This window comes from Nicotiana tomentosiformis, chromosome 4 (assembly GCF_000390325.3).
Source record: "Nicotiana tomentosiformis chromosome 4, ASM39032v3, whole genome shotgun sequence".
Taxonomy (NCBI): Eukaryota; Viridiplantae; Streptophyta; class Magnoliopsida; order Solanales; family Solanaceae; genus Nicotiana; species Nicotiana tomentosiformis.
Genome location: NC_090815.1, coordinates 52,866,341 through 52,877,684, shown reverse-complemented (window position 1 = coordinate 52,877,684; position 11,344 = coordinate 52,866,341). Strand labels below are relative to the sequence as shown.

The following is an 11,344-nucleotide window of genomic DNA, read 5'->3' as shown; positions in this document are numbered from 1 at the left end:
GCCTCAAATAACATTAAAGTGTCAAGTTAAGAGAAAGATAAATTTCAAGTAAATTCCAATATTTCTAAGTTGGGAGATCTTTAGCACTGATATACAACCATGTTATTAGCACGGAGTCTGATCTCAGCCCGATCGGCTAAGACATCTCACCCCAAAACATCCAATCACAACACCACCATGTGCGCAGCATGGCGTCTGATATCAGCCCGATCGGCTAAGCCGTCTCACCACAATGCCATTTGGATCGACATCACTTTCCGCTAGCAATCATCTCATCCCAATTAAGGGGAACAATCTCAACACATCAATATGGAGATTTACCCCTCAATCACTCCTACACCGGCACATGTAGTTTCGGGGTTAGGTTATTTCAACCTACCCTTCCTCGATGACTAAACGATACTCCCAAAATATTTATTATAAAAAGGAGTTACAATTCATTTCATAATCTTTGGCACAACTTTTCATTTCATTGGCACTAGTGGCCACAAGTATAATTTTGTTCTTGGCACGTCGGCCGTATTTTATATTTCATACACACTCCTTTCACTTTTAGACTTCATCGTGGATTATTAACAACAAGGCATTTCTAATCATGACTTTAAGTACACATATGAGCAATAAGAGTCTTAAGCACATTGAGTTTTATTTCACTATTTAGCATAATAAGTTTCAATTGAAACATGATTGAAATCATAATATTCTAACACATTGGTCACGTTTGAATACATTTCCTAAGGAGTACACAATATGATAGGAGCATTTGGCACACATTTTAAGCATATATCTTTCAACACAAGATTATTTAGAATTGTCAAAGTTTTAAGGAATAACTCAAAAACATGAGAAGTAAGAGCTCGTCCCATCATACTTGAAACTTACGAGAACATTGGTGATGTTCCTTCACCCCAACATACCTAGCTTGAGCTTTCCTTAAATTACTACAATGTTCCGCAAATCCTAGCAACTTCAATTTATTTAGTAACAGAACAAAATTGAACCATAATTAGGGAGATATTCGTGCGTTCAGCTCATTTAAGTATTTCATCAAACACTAGGTTTGCATATTCGACTGTAGGGTCCTATGGTGATGTTCCTTCACCCCACAAGGAATCCCCACTTCAATAGGTCACCCATATATGTTCCAAAACCTCCCTACCACCTTCATTGGCACATGCATGCATCATTAACCAACTCTTAGTCTCGAAACCATTTTCCCCATTACCTATCTTCTGCCCCAAATTTGAAATGGGAAGCTAGGGCTAGAATCTTACCTCTTTAGTAGACAAGTTTGCAAGATTTCCTTGTGAATTCCCCAAGGATTGAGCAAGGAAGTGAAGTGGAAGGTGTTGGAGCTCCTCTTTCTCTCTCTAGTTCCTCCCCTCTCTCTTAAAATATCAGAATTCCCCTTCAAAAATGGTCCCTAAGTCTATTTATTAAAATAGGGCCTGGTTATAAAAATAGAAAAATGGAACTTCTAAACTCAACTCTGCGGTCGCAGAGTTGACCGCAGAACAGGTATGCGGTCCGCATAATGGACCGCGAAATCACCCTCCAAAACTGGGTTGCTTGAGTCAAGTCTGCGATCCGCAGACCAGTTATGTGGTCTCATAACACACCGCGAAAGTCCCCCTTCGGAATTCTTCATTCTCAATCTGTAACAAATTGTGCGGCCCGTGAAATAATTATGCGGTCGCATAGTTGATCGCAAAATATCCTTCAAAATTTGGCTCTAGTTCTGTTGCATTATGCGGCCGATCTGCGGTTGCATAGTGTACAGCAAAAACCCCATGTTCTGTAAAAAATTTCCTTCAACTCCCCGACGTATTGTAGAACCCAAAAAGTCCATACCGCTGCGAGAAAGCTCGCCGCGAAAAATTTTCACAATCCTCAAACAAATTAGCCGACCTCGGCACCACGAAACCCCGAGTTCTAGGTAAACTTTTACGGGGTCTTACATAAAAGGTTGGGGGTATCTACTCTGCATATCAGACTTGGACTCCCACATAGCCTCCTCGATCGGCTGACCTCTCCATTGCACTTTCTTGGAAGGAAAACTCTTCGATATCAACTTATGAACCTACCGGTCTAGAATAGCCACCAACTCCTCCTCATAGGTCAAGTCCTCATCAAGTTGTATCGTGTTGAAGTCCAAAATATGTGATCTATCCTCATGGTACTTGCGAAGCATGGAAACGTGAAATATCGGATGTACCCTTACTAGGCTAGGAGGCAATGCAAGCCTATAAGCAACCTCCCCAACTCTCTCCAAGATTTCAAATAGGCCAATAAACCTCGGGCTTAATTTGGCCTTATTCCCAAACCACATCATGCCCTTCATAGGCGACAGTCGGAGAAGAACTTTCTCACCCACCACGTAAGCCACATCTCTAACCTTTCGGTCCGTATAACTCTTTTGCTTGGACTGAGCTGTACGAAGTTGCTCCTGAATCACATTAACCTTCTCCATAGCATCATGGACCAAATTAGTGCCCAATAATCTTGCCTCTCCGGGCTCAAACCAACCAATCGGTGAACTACGTCACCTCCCTTGTAAGGCCTCGTACAAAGCCATTTGGATGTTTGACTGATAGCTGTTATTGTAGGCAAACTCCGGTAGAGGTAAACTGGTCCCACTAACCCCCGAAATCCATAGAGCACACCCGCAACATATCCTCCAATATTAGAATAGTGTGCTCGAATTGTCCATCTGAGGATGAAATAGATACTCAGCTTGACCCGCGTTCCCAACTCACGATGCACGGCTCTTCAAAAATGTAATGTAAATCATGTGCCTCGGTCAGAAATGATGGAAATTGGGACGCCATGCAGGCGGATAATCTCCCAGATGTAAATCTTAACCAACTGCTCTGAAGAATAGGGAGTAATCACTAGAATGAAGTATGCGGACTTAGTCAACCGGTCCACAATAATTCAGACTATGTCATATCTCCTTGAGGTCTGTGGTAAGCCTACCACAAAATCGATAGTGATGCGCTTCCACTTCCATTTCGGTAAATACAATCTCTGAGTCAACCCACCCGGTTTCTGATACTCGTACTTCAACTATTGACAATTCAAACACTGAGAGACATAAGCAACAATATTTTTCTTCATTCTCCGCCACCAATAGTGTTGTTTCAAGTCACGGTACATCTTCGTGACACCTGGGTGAATGGAATAGCGCAAACTGTGAGCCTTCTGGAGGATTAACTCAATCAACCCGTCAACATTTGGAACACAAATCCGTCCTTGAAGCTGCATAACACCAAAATCTCCAATCACAATCTTCTTGGCACCACCCAGCTGCACTGTGTCCCTCAACAAAAACAAGTGAGGATCATCAAACTGGTGAGCCTTGATACGCTCCAACAACGATGACTGTGACACAATACAAGCAAGAACCTAGCTAGGCTCCAAAACAACCAATCTCAAGTGTTTTAAAAGCTTATTTATGGTAACTGTTTGACTCTACTTGGCCAGGCTGTTTGGTTGAAGAAGCTCTAAGTCAATGTTTGTGTTCAGACCTCTATCGAGGAGCAAAGTTGTAATAACCCGACTGGTCTTTTTGTGTATTTGCGTTCCGTTTCGCTTTTTGATGCTTCATACATGTGTAATTCGGAGTTGGTTTGATAGGATTCAGATGTGTGGTTGTATTTCTATTAATTATTGAAGTTTATTGTGATTTTCATGTGTTTTGGTGTATGATTCGTTGTTCTAGATGTTATTTTCGTGTTTCTATCAAGCAAAAAAGTTCGTATGATATTTTTAGACTTGTGTGAATGTTTGGTGTGGAGATCTGAGGGCTCGAGTAAGTTTCAGACGCATTCCAGAGAGTTTGTAGAAGTTCAACTAGTTCTGGTGCTATGTTCTCGCATTTGCGAGGTTTTTGTCGCATTTTTGATATCCGCATTTGTGAAATCCTTCTCGCTTTAGCAATGATGGGCTGAGAATAGGGGGTCCAAATTTGTGAACATTTCCATCGCATTTGCGATGGCAACTACAAAGGACAGGTTTTGCATCTGCGACAAAACCTGTCGCTTTTGCGAAGACTCAGTGCTCGCATTTGCGACTTTAGTAGAACTGGTCAATCTTCATTTTTGCGACGCAATTTTTGTATTTGCGACCACTGTATTTGCGAACCTCATATCACAATGCGACATCTGAGGCTAGTTATAAGATTTATATTTTGGGACTTAATCTTATTTTATCACCTTTTGAGCCATAGACCTAGTGGAAAGCAATTTTATGGAGAGGTTTGCATACCAAACTATTGGGTATGTGACTTAATCAATTTCCAACTATATTTCATGATTTTATTGTCACGCCCCAACATTAGGTAGCGCGACTGGAACTCAACCGAGATAATCCGGTCGATCAAGCCTGAACAATACCTTCTACCGAACTCACTTATGCATAAAGAGAAGATCTAATTCACTAATTAGTCAATGAGGAGGATCATGTGAACCACACCAATTCATTAACATTAGTTACATCATTTATAAGTCTCAAAATACATATACCTTCATAGTTAGAAGTGGAACAAGTGGTACAGTCAAACCTCTCTATAACAACATTATTTGTTTTGGATATTTTTGGATGTTATAGCGAATTGCTGTTATAGAAAATATATATTATAATAGAACAAGAAGTTTGGTCCTGGAATAACTTGGCTTTTATAGTGAAGTGTTGTTATATAATGATATTGTTATACAGAGGTCTGACTGTACAAAATACAATATTTCTAGTTTAACTTTCCCAACACCAACATACCACCCACACTATGTCTACGTTGCCTCTAATAGATACAAAAGAGTACTATGGTAGTGCCGGGAACAAGGCCCTGGCTATACCTCAAAACATAATATACAAGGAAAAAAAGATACATGACCCCGAAATGAAGTGGGGCTCACCAAGTCAGCTGGGAAGAGGGTGTACCACTATCACTGATCAAAGCCACATGCTGTGGAACCAGCTACATCCATTAAAGATACAGTGCCCCCGGCAAGAGGGACATTAGTACATATGGAATAGTACTAGTATGAATGACTAAACACTATCTCAATAGAACGAGTGATAAAGCAAGGAAGAACAATCATAAAATCAATGTAAGCCTCAAACAATACTAAAACATCAAGTTAGGAGCAAGATAAGTTTTCAAGTAAATTTCCATTATTTTAGGTTGGGAGATCTTAGAACCGATATACCACCGTGATTTTAGCACAGAATCCGATCACGTCCTGATCAAATAGTCCGTCTCACCCAAAGAAATCAACCACAATCACAATCACTATCACAATCTCAATCATTATCTCAAACAAAATTTCAAGCACAATCACCACCATGTGTGCGACATGGCGTCCGATCACGACCCGACCACCTAGGCCGTCTCACCACAATGTCGTGTGGATCGACATCACCCTTTTCTAGCAATCATCTCATCCCAATAAAAGGGAATATTTTCATCACATCAATCTCATCCCAAATGAGGGGAATAATCACAATTCACTCCTACACCGGCACATGTAGTTTCGGGGTTAGGTTATCTCAACCTACCCTTCCTCGGTGACTAACGATACTCCCAAAGTGTTTATTATTATAAGGATTTACAAGTCATTTCATATTTTACACGTCTCTTAGTTTCATTGGCACTAGTGGCCCCAAACGTAAGATTATTCTTGGCACGTTGGCCGTATTTCATATTTCATGCTCACCTCTTTCACTTTCAAACATCATCACAGATCATCAACAACAAAGCATTTCTATTCAAGACTTTAAGTACACATGTGAGCAAATAAGAGTCTTAAGCACATTGAGATTTCTACACAATTTGACATAATATCTTTCATTTGAAACATGACTTGAAGTCATAATATTAAGATATGCAACCCATACTTTGAACACATTCTCAAATAGTAATATAACATGACAAGAGTATTTGGAATACATATTCAACATATATCTTTTGACACAAAGCTTACTCTGAATAGTCAATTTATAATGAATAACTCGGGACTTACAAGGACATCGTGGGATTCAATTCTAAGAGATAAATTTAGCCAACATACCTCGCTTTGAGATTCCTTAAATTACTACAATGTTCCGGAAATCTTAGCAACTTCGATCTAGTTGGAAACATAAAAAAATTGAACACAAATTAGGAAGGAGTTCATGGTTACAGCTCATTTTAGCATTTTATCAAACACTAGGTGGGCATTCTGATTTCAAGGTCCTCCTATGGTGGATTCCTTTATCCCACTACCCAAAGTCTACCCAATGGAGCTCAACAGTCTTTCCACAAACCTTGATAGTACATGCATGCATAATGAACAACTCCATTCTTTGAGGGGGTGTTTAGCTTTACATACTAGTACTATTCCATATGTACTAATGTCTCTTTTGCCGGGGATGCTGCATCTTTAATGGATTCAGGTGGTTCCACAGTAGGCGACATCGATCAGTGATAGTGGTACACCCTCTTCTCAGCTGACTTGGTAAGCCCCACTTCATATCAGGGTCTTGTGTCTTTTGCTTCATGTATATAGTGTTTTGAGGTATAGCCGGGGCCTTGTCGCCGACACTATCATATTACTTTTTTCTATCAATTAGAGGCTCCGTAGATATGGTATGGGTTGTATTTTGATTTGGGAAAGTCAAACTAAAAATGTTGTATATGTAACATATGTTCCCACTTCTAAACTATGAATGTGTAATGTATTTTTGGGAATTTTAAATGGGGTTTCTAAAAGAAATGAATTTGGTGATGTCCAGGTTGCTCTTTCGTTGTCTAACTTGTGATGTTCATCTTCGCATTATTCATCTGTAAGTTGGGTAGAAAGCATCAAGTAGGCTTGCTTAAAAGCATCAAGTAGGCTTACTTAACTGGGATATCTCGGTTGAGCAGTGATTGCGCTCCCCAAGGTCGGGGCGTGACATTGTTTTTCCTTAAATCATCTCACTTGTATTTTGATTGTGTTTGTTTATTCGTTTTTATCTTGGTGTTGGAACGATTGTGGCTTCTTGTGTGAGTCATGCATTCTACATGATTTATTATATTGCTTTAACATGCCAATCTTTGCCTCCATTATAATTTGGTGAATTGATTGTCAATGTGAATTTAATTGCATGAAGTCACTATGTTATATTCTATGGAATTGTTGGTAATATAACAATTCAAATAAAAGAATTATTAACATGTCTTATGTTAGGTGTCTCTTAATATAGAACTCGTTATCTCATTCGGCGCCATATTATTTTTAATGGTTATCGCGCTTTCACTATAATTGGGTTCTCAAATTTTACTCATCACCCTGTTTGATATTTACTTCACATAGAATTGTTATCATGTTTTTGTTTTAATAAAATTATATATTTAATTCGTTAATTTAATTAATGTTTTGCTTCATTTAAATATGATATTTTTACTCAATTTTATTGATTTCTAAACTAAACTCATGTGATACTCTATTTTGCAAAAACTGTATCTTACTTTACTTTATTTGATTTCTAAAATAAACTTATTATTTCATTTGACGCCTTACTTTATTTAAGATTTATATTATGCTTTATGGTTATTGAAATATATCTCTCGATCATTTTAGTTGATATTCGTCATGGTTGAAATGTACATGGTAGCACGTGGGCTTTGTCGGTGTGAAGGTCATTGTTATTGTGGGCTCGAGGTGCCGTACGTTTGAGATTTGAAAATTGTTGTTCAAGATTTGTGATTTACGAAGTATGGTGTCTCGGGGAAATTCTTGTTGTATGTCATGTGCTGGGACTTGTTTGGTTATTTAAAATGTCATTTGTATCACTTATTTGAGTACATTCATATCTCATTTGTGTTCTGATTATGTTTGTCACGACCCAAAATCTCTACCATCTTGATGGCGCCTAACACACTGGCTAGGCAAGCCGAAATATTATAACGAAGGCAAACAGGATAACGAACTTCATAGAAATAACATAAGTCTGAGGTCTCAATACAATATAACTGATAATACAAACCAAATCCCCCCAGACACTAGTAAGTACAGAGTCATGAGCTTCTACAATGGAATACAAGTCTGAAAATGATAAAAAAAATACACTGTCGGAAATGTAAAAACAGTATGAAGGGAAAAGACAAGTAAATCTGTGACCAAGGATGCAGCTCTGCCTCGCCTCTAGCAGATAGTCCAACAAGCGAGCCTACTACTGATAATTGGTCCCCACCCCTAGATCTGCATAATTAAGTGCAGGGTGTAGTATAAATACAAGCGACCTAATGTACTCAATAAGTATCGTAAATAAACATGGAAAGGTAAGAGAAGCACAAATTATTAATGATACTAGCTATCACCTGTGTAGTTTCATCCTTTAAACCGGTACAAAACAATATTGGAATCAAATCATTAAGTTCAGTAAGAAAACATTTGTGTGTGTATGTGTACAATTTCTCAAATACTCTGCTCAGACAAGCTCAATATCATAATCTGCCCGACATGGTCACAAGCATAACAGTACAATCCGCTTGGCATGTGCATAGGCATAACAACACAATCCGCCCGGCGTGGTCACATGCACAACAACTCAATCCGCCCGGCGTGGTCACAGGCACCCAGTCCAATCATATCATACAGGAGCAAATAAACAAGTATACATGTATAAAACAAGTGAATAGCAAAGGTCATGCTCCTGGACTGATATTTGTAACATGCTAAGGTGTAGGTATGTGAAATTGTACTATCATAACTCAAACCGGCAATTTCATCAAAGAATAACATTTATCAGTTCATTCATGGATTAAACCCTTATGCAGCCTCAAACATGGCTCAAATAGTTCACAACAATGACACAAATGTGCGAAACATCATAGCTTAAGTCTAATAGTTAAATTCTAGGATTATAAGAGACCGAGCACAACCTGAATATGAATAAATAACCCCGGTGACCGCACATGGGTTCAACCCCACACATGTGCACACAAAATATCACGGAGCTATCACAATAATTCAGCCAACTAGTCCCTCAACCGAGTTTAGATAAGATACTTACCTCAAGCAAATCAAATCACTGCGCTAGCAAGCACTTCCCCCACGTATCAAACTCCAGAAGGCTCGAATCTAGCTAAAAATAATGTAATACTATGAATATAAGCTATAGGAATTGATTCTAAATGCTAAAGCTAAGATCTTTAACCAAAGTCAAAAAGTTAACCCAAAAACTCAACCCCGGGTCCACATCTCGGAATCCAACAAACTTTACAAAATCCGAACATCCATTTAACAACGAGTCCAACCGCACCAAAATCATCCAATTCCGACCACAAATCGCTTTTCAAATCCCCAAAATTCCGTCTATGAAGTTTCACAAATACTTTCCAAATCTTCTAACTCAAAACACTAATTAATTGACAAAAACAACGATGGATTCACATATAACAGCCAAATCCCGATGATTTCTTTGAAAATTCCTCTAAAAATCTCCACAAACCGAGCTCTCTAGGTGCAAAATATGAAGAATAAAAGAAAATAACCGTTTTGAAATTTGACACTGCTGCCCAGTTATCGCGGAGAACAAATCTCCTTTGCTCAAAAATAAAACTATGTGATTGCGTGACTACAGTCGCGAACGCGATGGAAGGACCTCCCAAAGCTACGCGATCACGTACAACACCAACGCGAAGTACGAAGCGAGCCTCAGCAAGACCCTCCTTCCTTACACGCAAACGCGGTACGGTCCACGCGCTCGCGATGCATAAGATCAGCAACCTTCGTGATCGCATCCCTAACTTCGTGAACGCGAAGAGTAAAATCATAGCAGTCTTCAAAGACCCTTCGCGATCGCACCTTTTCTAGCGATCATGATGAAGGAAACCAGAACACAGAAAACAACAATTCCATTCCAAGAACAATTTGTCCGAACTAAATCCGAAACACACTCGGGTCGCCCGGGAAACTGTCCGAACACACCAACAAGTCCTAAAACATGATAGGAACTCGCTGGAAGCCTCAAATCACATCAAACAACAATAAATCACAAATCACACATCGATTCAAGCCTAATAAAATTATGAACTTCTAATTTCTAAAACTAATGCCGAAACATACCAAACCAACTCCAATTGACCTCAAATTTTGCACACCAGTCATAATTGACAAATTGGACCTATTCCAACTTCCAGAATCGAAATTCGGACCCGAGATCACTAGAGTCAACTCCTGGTTAAACTTCATAACCTTCCAAACCTTTAACTTTCTAAATTTTGCTAGTTCAAGTCAAAACGACCTACAGACCTCCAAATCAATATCCGAACACATTCCTAACTCAAAAAAGAACCACACAGAGCTACACTGGAACCGTCAAAATTCCAGAGTCGTCTACACAAAAGTCAAATTATGGTCAACTCCTTCAACTTAGGCTTCCAACCTTGGGACTAAGTGTACTAATACATTCTAAAACATCCCCGGAACCAAACCAACCACCCCGGCAAGTCACATAACAACAAACGAACATAAAATAAGCAATAAAGGGGGGAACGGGGCTACAATACTCCAAATGACCGGCTGACCTCTCCACTACACTTTCACTGAAACTATATTCTTCTATCTCAACTTTCAAACATGTCATTCAAAAATAGCCATCAGCTCTACATCATATGTCAAATCCACATCCAACTAAACTGTGCTAAAGTCCAAAACATGAGACGGGTCACTAAAATACTTCCGGATCATGGAAACATGAAACACTGGGTGAACACTCGATAGACTAGGTGACAATGCAAGCTTGTAAGCCCCCTCTCCAATGCTCTCAAGCACTTCAAAAGGGTTAATATACCGAGGGCTCAACTTGCCCTTCTTTCCAAACCTCATAACACCCTTCATGGCTGAAACTCTGAGTAATACCTTCTCTCCCACCATGTAAGCAGCATCACAAACCTTCCGATCGGCGTAACTCTTTTGTCTAGACCGTGCTGTGCGAAGACGATCCTGAATCAACTTAACCTTTTCCAAAGCATCTTGAACCGAGTCAGTACCCAATAGCCTAGCCTCACCTGGCTCGAACCAACCAACTGGAGACCGACACTGCTTCCCATACAAGGCCTCATACAGAGCCATCTGATTGCTCGATTGGTAGTTATTGTTGTAGGCAAACTCTGCAAGTGGCAGAAACGGATCCCAAGAACCCCCGAAATCTATGACACAAGCACGTAGTATATCTTCCATTATCTGAATAGTGCTCTTGGGTTGTCCGTCGGTCTAAGGGTGGAATGTTGTACTCAACTCAACCCGTGTGCCTAACTCTCACTGCACTGCTCTCCAAAACTGTGATGTGAACTGCGTGCTCCGATCTGAAATAATGG

General features: G+C 39.6%; 1 protein-coding gene across 1 annotated transcript in view; it reads right to left on the bottom strand.

Moving 5' to 3' along the window:
• Nucleotides 1-3,066: 3,066 nt before the first annotated feature.
• The window catches only part of LOC138909686 (uncharacterized), a 42,841-nt gene continuing 34,563 nt past the window's right edge, over nt 3,067-11,344 (bottom strand). The window contains exon 2 of the mRNA XM_070200897.1: nt 3,067-3,381. Coding sequence (XP_070056998.1) covers nt 3,067-3,381 — 315 coding nt within the window. The remainder of the gene's footprint in view (nt 3,382-11,344) is intronic.